Source organism: Acanthopagrus latus, chromosome 23 (genome assembly GCF_904848185.1).
Source record: "Acanthopagrus latus isolate v.2019 chromosome 23, fAcaLat1.1, whole genome shotgun sequence".
Lineage (NCBI taxonomy): Eukaryota > Metazoa > Chordata > Actinopteri > Spariformes > Sparidae > Acanthopagrus > Acanthopagrus latus.
In genome coordinates this window covers 10,756,620-10,769,915 of record NC_051061.1, presented here as the reverse complement: position 1 = coordinate 10,769,915, position 13,296 = coordinate 10,756,620, and the positions used below count along the sequence as shown (strand labels likewise).

The window sequence follows — 13,296 nt, the reverse complement described above, 5'->3', positions numbered from 1 at the left end:
ACTTCGGTCCAAAAGAGAAACTCAGTGTTTGTTTGTCTGTTTGTTTGTTATCACGTTTTGTTCCAGGACTTCATTTGGGACTGTTTTTTTTATGTGTTTGGGGTTTTTTTTTAGTGTAGTGCTATATGTTTTAGTGGTGACCTTATTTCACTGTAATCTGAATTATTTGGAAATCGGTAAATACAATGGTCCCTGTCGTCATTGCAGAAATATACATTCCCCTCAATCCTTTAGACAAATTACAGTGTGGGGCTGCACCAAATGGTTAAAGGCTTCATTGACATATTCAGAATCTAATTAATGTTCATGTCTAAACCTGTTGTTTCTGCACAGTTGCATATAAATATTAGGCAACACCATTAAAATCAGTGTTGGTATTCACTTATTGTATAATAAGATTCCAGTGTTAGCTACGTAGGATTTTTTTTCACTCATCTTTTCAAAACATTTCCAAACATTTAATGTAAAAAAAGTCAAAATTTTTTGAAAATCGATAGGAATAATTTCCAGAATTCACAACATGGTTGCCTTTTATAAACATTTTCCCTGCGATCCAAAAGCGATTTGCTCTCCTGCCTGCTGCACACAGAGGGAGGCATGCACTTGCATTAAAGGGGCAACCAGTACCATAAATTATCTTTCTCCAACCGCTGGGAAAAAAAAAAAAAAGTGTTGCCTTCAGTGTTCCATCATTTTTATACTAACAATGACCTTGGAAAGAAAGCAGAAAATGCTGTTTGATTCAGGTGGTATTTATCAAAGAAAGTTTAATTGATTAAAAAAGTGAATATACTCTTTGACCTAATGAATCATTTTATTCAAACCTGATTTTGCTCTTCTTTTCACCAAGGGTGATGACATCCTAAAATATGATGACAGGAGTTTAAAGACTCAATCGAATCCCTCAATAGAAGCTTCAAATATGAAAAGTGACATTCTGTACAGCCCCACTTCAGTGTCAAAAGTTGCATGTTAGTGTTATAATTTCCTGCAAATCACAGGGGCCTCACCGCTATCACAGCTAATGAGGCATTGCTGCTAGAAATATCATAATAGCAGATGACACTGAGAGGGATGAGTGGGTGGGTGTGGAACATCACTGCCATGCAGTTTCCTGACAGAGGTGTAAACATTTAGCCTCGCGGTAGCCATGACTGGGCTGGCTTTTAACACTGGCCCGGCTCTTCAGAAGCTGCCGAGGCAGGTGTCCCAGAGCGATAGAGGGAGAAGCCTGCCAAGAGCACGCATTCATGCATGCATACAAACACACCATACCCTTACACTTGTGTCCAGTGTGTGTACATGCACTGACAAAAACACATGCAAGTCACAAGCTGTTAATTATGAAACAACGGATCCTTATTTCCTAATTTCTCCCTCTCTTCACATGCCATTCTGTTCAATTTCTTCATGTTTTTTCAATCTCATACGCCCTCCCTTGTTAATTTTTACTTCCATCACTCTCCCGTTAATTCCTGCATCTATCCCTCCATGCACCTTCCCTTTGCACGCTCCTTCCCCCTCGCGCTCCTTTGGTCCTTGCCGTCTTCCTTCCTTCCGCTCTCCCCGCCTTACCCCAATTGTCTCATCTGCTCTCTGACTGTCTTTTGCCTCCCTCAGTTTCACTCTCTGTCTCCCCACTTCTCTCTCTCTCTCTCTCTCTCTCTCTCTCTCTCTCTCTCGCGCTCTCTCTCATCCACCCACTCGTGCTTTGACAGCGTACAGAATAGTTGCCTTCTCTCATCTCTGAAGACTCTAAAAATAAACGAGGGTTGTGGGGGGGGGGGGGGGGGGGGGTGAGGAAGAGAAGGAGACGAGCGAGAGGGGAAGAAGGAGGCAGACGCCAGTTACACAGCAGTTTTCAGCTCAATTCCCTGCGTGATTGTGTGCGCGAGCGAGTGTGTGTGCGTGCGCGTGGCGCAGTAGGCATGTATGCAGAGGCACACGTGCACATTTGCATACACACACACACGCACACATGCACACAGACTTTGTCTGTCTGCCTCCTGGGTGCTTCTCCCTCAACAGTTTCCACAGGCTGACACAAGACGCAGTGATACAAGTTTGCGTTTTTTGCTCTGCAGTAGAAAAAGTCTTACCTCATGCAATCTTGTTCTAAAACAGGAACTCTGCAAGTGATGTGCTTCTCTCCCATAGAAAAAACAAAAAAATGACTAACCTCAGGGCTGCCTTACTTGAACAACACCCTGCTTAAGGGGAAATGTTGACATCCAGTATGTGTTGCCAAATAAAAACTGAATATGACTCTCTGTCGGTGTGGTCTTAAACATTTTCATAGCGATCTTTGGCCATCAAAGATTTGTTCCTTGGCTTTATGTCGGACTGTGTTCTTGCGGTTTGTGTGTTTGTGTGTGCGCATAAAACCATCACACAAGGATTCAGGCTGTGGCTGAAAGGATGAAATGCGAAGGTTTCATTCCGGAGATGGAAAATTTGTGAACAGGTCGAGCGAGCGGGGAGAAGGGGGAGGGGTGGCGTTTTGTCTGCGTTTAACTGCGGTGTCAAGGGCTGTGATGGTTCTGTCGATAGCAATAAATCTCATTTCCTTGTGTTTGCACTTATGACTATTGAGTGAGTTCTGGACTGAGCTCAAGGTTAGAGCTAACTGCCGAAGGGATAAATCGCTTTCGTTTGCGTGTCTGCGCTTCGTCTTCAAATTCATCCAGCTAGATTGTGTTTGGAGTTCCCCCAGCAGGTAGTACGGATGTACGCATGGATGAAACATTCATGGTTTTTCCTCCTCGGCTGAGCGTGGTTAGCTAGCTCGAGTTAGCTAGCCGGTCTTCCGTGAGCAGGTAGACATTTCCCAGTAGCGGTAGAAAGAAAACAGTTTCTACATGAAACTGCTCACGGCCGTGTCTGTGGATTATCTTGAGTAACTGGGTCATGATTTCTGGAGAGAGACATCGCTTTTGAGTTTTTACAGTGAATCTTTCTGCTGTTTCGAGCACCACGAGTCAAGTGCAATCGGGTTCCATTATATGCACGAGAAGACAGAAAGATGCTGAGGGAGTATTGTCATCATTGGAGCCACTCTGTACTTAGTTTCTTTGACTGAAACGCTGGTTTCAGAATTTAGCCCTGAGATGTAGGCTGGTCATGGTCCTGTTTCCTATCCCTCTATCCCCTTTAACATTCTTCCTCTTTCTCACCTTTAAACATGTTTTTTTTTTCTCTCTCTCAACTCTCCTCTCTTCTCCTCTCCCCTCTTTTTCCCTCTTCTTCCGCGGGGTTCTCTTCTGCTGTTCTCCCACCTCTGATCGACAGGAGGATATTGATTGGGAAGAGATGGGTCTGCCTGATAATGAGACTCAGAAAGAGAAAGAAACAGGGATGGAGAACAAGGGGCGGGGGGGGGGGAGAAAAAGCGGATTAGAGGAGGGGGAGGGCCGAGAGTTTGTTTTTCTCTGACACGGTTTGCTAACTTTGGCAGGGCTAGCTGGCTATTTCTCCATTGGCTTTGAAAGTGGAATTCACAGGGGGTATCAGAGAAAAGCATCTGATCCATATCGTGCACAACCCACATTCACTCACTCACTCACACTCACACACACACACACACACACACACACACAAATACTCTTTCATGAAGCAAGTCTGCCTGTGCACACACACTTACCAATTTAATAAACCTGGGATTGTGTGTTTGTGTGTGTGTGTGTGTGCGCGTGTGTGTGTGCGTGTGTGTGTGTGTGTGTGTGTGTGTGTGTGTGTGTGTGTGTGTGCGCTTCCTGTGTGTACGGCTGGTGCATGCGTGTGTTCTTTTGCCAATTCCAGATAACATGCTCTCTAATTCAGCCAGTGTTTGACACCATGTGCGACACAGACACCCTCTCCATTCCCTCTGTCATTGTACTGTTGTTGATGTGATGTTTGCTGAGGTTTCCTTTATAATTTCACAGCTTGTGCTAAAAAAACACAATTTATTTCCCAGTTTTCCAGCCTCGTCCCCTCCTCTCTGTCTGTTACCTATCTCGGATCAGGTGCATGTGTTAATTTTGTTTGCCAGGTGAGAGAAAATTCTCCTTTCAAGTGACTGACAGCTTGAGTGACAGCCTTTTCAACAAAGGGAGAGGAATGCGATGCGTGCACGGTTGTTTTCTTCACAGTGGCCCCATCATCTTTTGTTGCAGAGGCAATGATTGCAAAGCAGTGGTTTAATATCAACTTGTGTTTTTATCTCTTTGTCTGTAGCTGCTTTTCTCAGTCTATGACTGCTCTGTTTTTAACTTGGGATGCTTGTAACTTGAACCATTTTTTTATCTTTTGCCTACTACTTCATCCGTCTTCATCCACTTCCATGTCTTACTAACAGTTTTATTATGTATTTCTGCTTCTGTCAACCCTCTACACTCTCACCCGCCTCCACCCAGCCCGATGAGCTGACCAACGTCCTGGAGATCTGCAACATCGTCTTCACCAGCATGTTCACCCTGGAGATGATCCTGAAGCTGACTGCTTTTGGCTTCTTTGAGTACCTGAGGAACCCCTACAATATCTTCGACGGCATTATTGTCATCATCAGGTCTGCAAGTTTCCCGAATGGTTCGCTGATGGTGAACTGGCCTGTCGCTGCGGGCCCTCACACATGTAGCCTATCCCTGAAACATTCTGAGCTTTCCTCCAAGCATGTAGATATGAAATACCTTACATGTAATTGTGTTAAGACAGCCTGACACCGTTCAGATTTTCTCTCTTTTGGATGGAGCCTTGTATTTAATGAAACTGCTTATTTTATGTGACAAATGTTTAATAGAGGAGCTGTCCAGCAGCATGGAGATAAAATGTGTGAAACGCGGCAGTATTCCTTATCACCCAGGGGAAAGATAGTTGATTGTTGAATCTCACCAAAATACTGTTGCTCTCTTGGAAGTTACATTTTGTTTGCATTGATTTCTCCACATCTTCCAGCTACTCAGTGTACCTCTGTCTCTCTCCATTAAACACAAACGTCCACCCGTTGCAACCCCTAACCCAGTGTGTGTGAGATCATCGGCCAGGCAGACGGCGGCCTGTCAGTGCTGAGGACCTTCAGACTGCTGAGGGTCATTAAGCTGGTGAGGTTTATGCCTGCTCTGAGGCGGCAGCTGGTGGTGCTGATGAAGACGATGGACAACGTGGCCACTTTCTGTATGCTGCTCATGCTCTTCATCTTCATCTTCAGGTAACGGAGGGGCGCCGGGGCATCTATTAATATGAAATGCAGCTGAGAAAGGAAATTAGCTTGACACAGAGAGGGCATGGACGTGTGAATAAGAACGTGTGGACAAGGAGAGCAGAGATTGCGGTGTGCATGTGCGGTTATGCACACACTGTATGCCTTTAACAGCCGGAGACGGGTTGTTTTGTTATCGCCTCAAATCTTTGAAATACAGAAATAACAGCTGATGCGGAATATCAGCAGATTAAGACAAAATACAGGAGTTGCAGCGCGGTGCAGACAGCCATAGCCTTGAGGCTTGAACATAGTTTGTGCAAAATAATAGGATTAGCTTCCAATTATTGGACCTCTACCCCTTTTTTTGCCCAAACTGTGTCTCAGTTGTTTCAAGGCTTTTCTCTTTTAACCCGCTTCCTTCTCCAGTGGTATGTCTGCCAGGGAAGTCATGAGCAGCTTAACTTGTTTATATGTCTGTCAGCAGTATATTCAACATTAAACTTCAGAGTTTCCACCCAATTAGGCGGATGGGCCTTAGGCTGAAGAACAATCATGACAATAAACCGTTACTATTAGGGCAGAGAGACTTATCATAAATCCTGAAAGAATTGTTAGTGGTGCACCATCTTTAGTTTCTAGTGTAGTTTTCTAAATTATGATCTAAATTGCATATAGTTCTTAAAGATTAGATTGATGATGACTAGAGATAAATTGAAAAAAGACAATGTACCTAAGTGAATATTGTTGAAGAACACACATACATACACACACACACACACACACACACACACACACACACACACACACACACACACACACACACACACACACACACACGCACACACTCACCCCCCTACCTTCCCTCCAATCCCACCTCCATGGGCAAAAATTAACATGATATTAACAGAATTACTGTTATTTCATAATATCGTCAGTTTTACTTGTTAGATATGAGCTCCGCACCAACTCTGTTAGCCCGTACCTGCTTGCCTCTCTGTGCGGCATGTGTGTTTGTGACTTCCTATGTGTGCTTGTGCGTACCTGTCAGCCAGCACTCAGGCATAAATGTGCCAGGCGACAGACGGCATCAGAGCTTTTAGCCAGCTAATGCTAGCCTGAGCGAGTGGCTTTTGGCCTATACGTCCAGGCAGTGTAGCTTTTAGTGAGCAGTTAATGCACAGCACCACTCAGCTGAGACATAAACTTTTAAAACCTCTCCATTAATTGCTCTCAAGAAAGCAGCGATGAATGAGAATATGAACTGCATTAACAGGGCAGTCAGAGTCTTGTGACGCCAGCAAAGGGGCAGGTAGAAGGACAGAGAGTACAAGAGAACTAAAGGAGGTTAAAGTTAAGGAGAATGAGTTATCCTAATATGTGTTTGTATGGGCAGACAAATGAATATGAAAATGAATAATTTCAGATGTCCGTCACTCTAACCCTTCATTCTAAACATTGTCTGTAGGTGTCACGAACACAGGGCCCATGGCATATTCAACATACTTACCTCCTTAAACAACGTACTGTAAATGTAAAATTTTCATATTCCAAGACAGCATGTGTGGCTGTGTTATCGGAGACTTCCCTTCTTGTGTTGCAGTATCCTGGGGATGCACATCTTTGGTTGTAAGTTCAGTCTGAAGACAGAGGCCGGAGACACAGTGCCCGACAGGAAGAACTTTGACTCCCTTCTCTGGGCCATCGTCACTGTCTTTCAGGTGGGAATAGTTTTCACACGCTTTCGACATTTTGTTTTCAAAACCTCAGTGAATATGCCTATTTTCTGTGCCTGTGTGTTACTATGTGCGTTATGTGTGTGCTCCTCCTGATGTGTATTGTTCTGCAGATTTTGACTCAGGAGGACTGGAACATGGTGTTGTACAATGGCATGGCATCCACCTCGCCCTGTGCTGCACTCTACTTCGTAGCTCTTATGACCTTTGGAAACTACGTGCTCTTCAATTTACTGGTTGCCATCTTGGTGGAGGGTTTCCAAGCTGAGGTATGACATCTGGGTTTAGGTTGTTTGTCCGCTAGACAGTTATTTAATAAGGAGAGGGAAAATAATTAAATGTTTGTATTCAAATTATCTTGACATTGATCATTATTCTAACCCCGTAACTCTCAAACTTTTTATTCTTCCTTTCTCCACCTTCTGTCATTTGTCCTCCTCCTTGCGTCGCCCCCCCCATCCCTCTCCCCCTCTTCTCTTGTGTCTCTCTCACTTTCATATACTTATTTTCTGCCACTCTCCCACTGTACATGACACAGGGTGATGCAAACCGCTCCTACTCGGACGATGACAGGTCTTCCTGTAATTTTGAGGAGAACGATAAGCAGAAAGACTCTCTACATCTCTCAGGTATTCAGTGCCTCTAGGAGCGCTGTGGCAAGATTGTTTTTCCTCTTTATGTGACCATTTCGTGTTGAGTGTTGGGCGCTGCATTGAAAAACTGTTAAAGTTGTGTGATCAGAAATCCTGTCACTTAAAAAGGTCTTTCTTCAATTCTTTAATCATTTCCATAAGAAAGAAAAGCCTGACTTTGTTGTCTGAATCATAACAGAATTGAAAACATGCAAAACTGTTCGTAGGTTTATTATCTCACACCATCCGTCTACTTCAGTCTGATTGCCAAAAGTCCCGCCATCATAAATCTGTTCTAAGGCCATCTATCTATTCATCATGCCATGCTTTGTTGTCTTGTTTCTCGTCCATTTTCTACAACAAACAGTGCCAAACATCTTTTCTCCAGTCTGTGTTTAGAGCTGCACAGACTTTAAATAATGCACACCTGATGCCACTTCTCCATCCACACCTCTCCCCTCTTCTCCTGGTAGGCATGAAACAAAGGTGAATTCACCAAGAGCCAACCAAAGTGTCATTCAGTATAGAGCAGGACTGCGCAGGCAGTGTTGGCTCAGATTGCCTTGAAAAGTTGTCAGTTACAGAATATAGATTACTTGGACATTTTTATTATCAATATCGTAATCACTTGGATTAAAAAGAGTAATCTAATCTGAAACTTTGTGGATTACTTTGAAATCAAACAGAAAGTATTGCGCCTCATGCTAAGAGAATGCATGAAACCAAAAATGCCCACACATATTCTTTTTTTTTCCTTTTGAAACATCTTAAAACATTTTCAGTGCAAATACAATGCATTATGCATATTCCCCATTTACATTTAGTCAAATCTAATCACTCTCACAAAAACAATACTGGCACAAACTGCCGCTGTACTTTGTGTGCTCTGCTAAATGTAGGAGGCTGTTTCTTTTATGTAAGTTCATGTTGCTGTTTTTGAATCAAACACAACTTACTCATCTTCTACTTTAAATAAAAGCTGCATTATCATCATTTAAAAAAAATCGATGGACAAAGCTAAATAAAGTAAACTCTGTTTTAGTGCCATAATGTACGACCAGACTACAGAACAGTTGTTTCCTCAGGCTGAAAGACTCCTAATTTCATGGATGGCTCTCCATCATAAAAAAAATGATGACAGGCATTAAGAATAACTGCAATAATTACACAGAAATTGCCAGAGTTTTCACTGATGGTCCTGTTTGCTTATGTAGGTCACATAGAGGTTAAAAGTTCCTTGTAGTACGTTTAAGTCACCATTAACAAAACTTGATGGCATGTTTAATGGTCTTAAACATGCCATATTTTAAAGATGTAATGATTAATGTGATCAAGTGATCCTTGACAACGTAACTTTGATTGGGGGGTTTATTGTTGCAACTTATTTTTTGTAATCTGATTATGCAATGCCAATTATATGTAATTCCACACCAATCCTGTAAGCAGCACATCAGGGAAGTTCCTCTGGATGTCTGATCAGAGTTCTCCTGAGGCCACATTTGCCTCTCAAATGTCATTTTACCTGGAAAAGAAGAAAGCACATTTGCAATGTTAATAGTACCTTGAGACCTTTACCACAAAAAGATATGTTCGAGATTGGACAAACCACTGGCAGATAGTTCTCTCTTTCACCATTATGAGCTCCTCTCAGGCACTTGTAAGGGGATTTAGGGTAAATTAAACCTTCCTCTGCCTCCCTGAGCTCGCCGTAACAACATTTTAAGACATTATGTCGTAAAGTGATATGGAGTACCAAGTTCTGTGTGCGTGGCAGCAACAGAATAGAATTAACTAAAGTAGGGGAGGACTTGTTTAATGCTGTCTTATCCTTCTCTCTCCCTTTCTTTGACCACTCGTTCCTTTACTCCATCTGTTTCTCTCCACTCCCTCTTTCCTACAGACCCAAAGATTTGCACACTAACCCCGAATGGGCACCTGGATCTTGCCCCTCTTCCCCCTGGTCTGTATCCAGGAGAGAGGTTGACCTTTGCTCTTGGCTCCAGAAAGAACAGCGTTATTTCTCTTGGCAGGGCAGAGCAGAGGGCTGTGGTAAGTGAAAATGACGGTCATCAGTGAAGCTGAGAAAGAAGTTCATACTCTTCATGCATAGCTGCTGTTAGTTCTTGATTGACTTACCACTTACTATGCTTTGATAGAACAGTGTGACGGTAATTATAAGTAATTATATGCCTTCAAAGATTTTACATGCCTTATGGTTCAATCAGACCAAATCAGGCACTGTGGTGATTAGGGCAGGGGTTGTACCTTTGTATGGGGGCACGCAAAAGGGAGAATATCGTCGCTTGGCCTGTGAACTCAGCCTAGGTGGCACCCGGCTTGCAGCTTGGGCGCACCAGCTTGTCCAGAGATGCTCTCACCGTCTGCAACAAGTTTGCAGAGTACTTCTCCTCCCATGTTTGCGCAGTCTCCTGGCAGCTTGATGTTGTTTGAGGCACCAAGCAGCATGATTGAAACTCGCTGCAATTTTGCAGAGCGCTGAATGTTTGCGCATGTCTTTTTCGGGCCTTTATGACAGTATCTGTTTCACCCTGACAGCGAAAATGTCTTATTTAATTTAATTACTTATATATAAAATGTCACAGACACATATATTAGATAAAACAGCAGCTTAAAAAAACGAAACAAACAGTAAGCATTAACGTGCTAAATTGCTTGTGTATTTATCGCACAGTGCTCTATTGATTTAGCATTAGCGTTAAGCAGCTTTATGGCATCTGAAACAAGCAATAGATTTTTTTATTTTAATTAACTACATTTAATTAGCTAAAATGTTTGAATTAGCTACAGCGCCTAGTTGACTAAAAGTTTAAACACGTACTGTATAGACGGTACTTCCAAGTGTCACGTAATGTGAAGAATTGATTGCTCTAATTTTTGTTTGTTAGTATAAAATGCAGGTGTCACCGTGTCTCTGGATCCAGACAGACTTTAGCTCAGAATTACAGGTGATAGAAGAAACGCCTCTGTCTTTCTTTCTCAGTACCCAGGGCGAGCTTATCACAACTGGGGCCGCCCTCTGCCTCCCCATCCACAGGCCTTGTGGGCCCGTCGCTCCAGCTGGAACAGCCTGGGAGGATGCCGCCCCTGCTCCTCCTCGTCTCCCTCTACCAGTCCAGCCCTTACCCCCACCTCTGCGAGGCCCTTCTATGGCTACGGCCTGGGAGGCCTCGGCGGAGTGGTCGGAGGAAGCCTTCGTATACGGGGTCCCCGTGCTTCCTCATCCCCGCGCCGCCACCTGGCCCACATCCACACGGATGAGGAGGAGTCTCTCCTCTCTCCTCCTGCTGTCGCTCCACAGTCTCTCCACCTTCCCCATCCTGTGCTGCCTGGCCACTTTGTACCCAGGAGGGACCGCAGAGCTCTATCGCTAGAACTGCCCCATCTGCTGCAGGTCCCGGGACCCCAGCACCGTCCACTGCCACCACACCACCTGCTGCCCCCCATGACGCTCCACGCTCACCAAAGGAAGAAGAGCTTCTCTGGGGGGATGGTAATCAGCGGCGGAGGTGGTGGCAGTGGGCTCGACAGTCTTGGTGGACTAGGAGTGGTGCACCAAGACTGTAATGGGAAGACTCCTCTGTCTCAGCTCCTCCAGCCTCCTCCTAGACACCCGGCTGAGCCGGCTGGAGGGCAGAACCCCCAGAGCCAGCTGATGGCTGACGTCTTCCCCGCAGTTAACACACGCAGCAAGGATAGGGAGGACATGGATGATGACATTGACTATGTAAGTGTGTGTGGGAGGGAGGGAATTAGACGATAATAGAATTAGGCAAAGCCTGGTGAGTAAGTAAAGTAAGCTTATGCAATCATACGACTATCCTATAACACGCAGTCCAATTCCACAGATGCAGATAAGACGGCGTATCGGCATCTGAATAGAACAAAGACACACAGTCTAGCCTTGTGATTTTCAACAGCCACACCATTTGCTCTTTTGTTAAAGTACAAGATTTTACACATGCAATAATCTCCTGCTCTCTTGTGTAGGATTTTCAAGTGCTTTGTATAAAGCCTGCACTCCCCATCACCTGGGCCTCATGGGAGACCCATTGTTTTCATTGTAAACAAGTCTGTGTACGAGAGAAACAAGGTTAATTAGAAAGGACTATTTAGACAGCAGGGGAGAGAGCTATACAGATGGTAATGTTGGAAGATGCTCCGAGCTGTTGCTATAGAAGTGTTTCACTTTCGTAAATAATTTAAATTAGGAGCCTTGCAATTCAGTCTCTTTAAGTATTCACCGCATGATTACATTGTACAAGCCGTACAGGCTCTTCTCGTGTGCGCCATCACTGGAGCAGCAATGATTGGACAATTAATGGATTAGTCAACAGAGAGCAAATTAGTCGGCAACTATTTTGATAATCAGTTACAAGTTTCTATTCTTTTTTCTTTTTTTTTTTTCAACTGGTTCCTCTTCTTACGCAAGAATTTGCTGCTGTCTTTTGTCATGTATGATCGTAAATGAGTCTTTGGGTTTTGGACTGTTGGTTGGACAAAAGAAGCAATTTCAAGTCATCACTTCGGGAAACTGTGATGAGAGGGTCCCTTTGTGTTTCTTTGCTGCAGAGCTTGTGCTTCCGGATCCAGAAAATGTTAGAAGTGTACAGACCAGATTGGTGTGAGACCAGAGAGGACTGGTCTGTCTTCCTGTTCTCCCCGCAGAACAAGTGAGTCACCTTTATATCTTCTTAATTAAAATCGGTTGAATCCAGTGCATTTAGCGATGGAGCGGCTGCATCATAAAAAGTGTGTTTTTACTCAAAATGTGGGGATTTTTTTTTTTGTCACCAAAAGAGTCATAAACATTATCGGCTGGCCCACAGGACGTATCTCATCGAAACAATACCAAGGACGGGTGGGCAGATTCTGTTCACGACCTCATCAATAGCAAGGACGGGTTGCCGAGCTTCCTCAGAGAAGGACTACATTAGAGTATTGATTGCCACCTTCCAAATAACAAAAGGATATATTCTCCCCTCCTGTTAGAGAGCCAGAAACAGGCCTCAGGGGGTAAATGTAATACCGTGGGCAATTCATTAAATTGTGCATTAACTTGTAGTGATGTTGTGTTACACTCTGCAGAGGAAGGGTTTGAATAGACTGAGTTCTTTTTAATAAAAGGCAGCTAAATGTCTCCGTGCTTGTTCCAAAATACTTTAGAATAAACCAGCCTCTCCTATTCAATCTGCTCCTTTTCATCCGTTCCAGTAAACACCACAGCAATGATATTTAATTGCTTTTTGGCAGTACTCAGTGTCACATGCGAAGTTTTTGAAATGCATATTCAGTATTTATATGTCCCATCTCTTCCCTCTCTCACTCGCACTCCTTTCCTTTCTCTCCCATCCCTCTATTCTGTTCTCCCCGCAGAGCTCTGTACTCAGGAGTCTTGTGCTTCTGAGAGTGTTGTTAATGTAATTTGTTTTGAATTAGGAGTGATGTAAACAAGGGCTGAATGAGGCCGTTTACCCACCAAGATGTGAGGGAGCGCCCGTGCACTGTCAAGGAACTTGGCCCCAATTCTGATTGGATGGAAGGGGTTTATAAACTGTGTGTGGACTCAGCGTCGCCCTGACCCCTGTGTGTTATTATCCCCATTTTGTCAGTGTTTTTTTTTTTCTTAGTGAAATGTCTACCTTCTCATGAATATAATGGGACTAGATGGCAATCAGCTTCAAAATACGTTTGAAAAACTCAACAGTGATGTCTCTTTCATGACCTGTTTTCT

At 43.8% G+C, this 13,296-nt stretch overlaps 1 protein-coding gene across 6 annotated transcripts in view; it reads left to right on the top strand.

Moving 5' to 3' along the window:
- Window positions 1–13,296, top strand: part of cacna1ia (calcium voltage-gated channel subunit alpha1 Ia) — a 159,999-nt gene that overhangs the window by 109,062 nt on the left and 37,641 nt on the right. For all 6 annotated transcript variants that reach the window (XM_037089683.1, XM_037089682.1, XM_037089681.1 and 3 more), the window contains 8 exons: window positions 4,395–4,546; window positions 5,000–5,185; window positions 6,780–6,897; window positions 7,026–7,181; window positions 7,451–7,541; window positions 9,445–9,593; window positions 10,546–11,289; window positions 12,135–12,235. In XM_037089683.1, coding sequence (XP_036945578.1) covers window positions 4,395–4,546; window positions 5,000–5,185; window positions 6,780–6,897; window positions 7,026–7,181; window positions 7,451–7,541; window positions 9,445–9,593; window positions 10,546–11,289; window positions 12,135–12,235 — 1,697 coding nt within the window. The remainder of the gene's footprint in view (window positions 1–4,394; window positions 4,547–4,999; window positions 5,186–6,779; window positions 6,898–7,025; window positions 7,182–7,450; window positions 7,542–9,444; window positions 9,594–10,545; window positions 11,290–12,134; window positions 12,236–13,296) is intronic.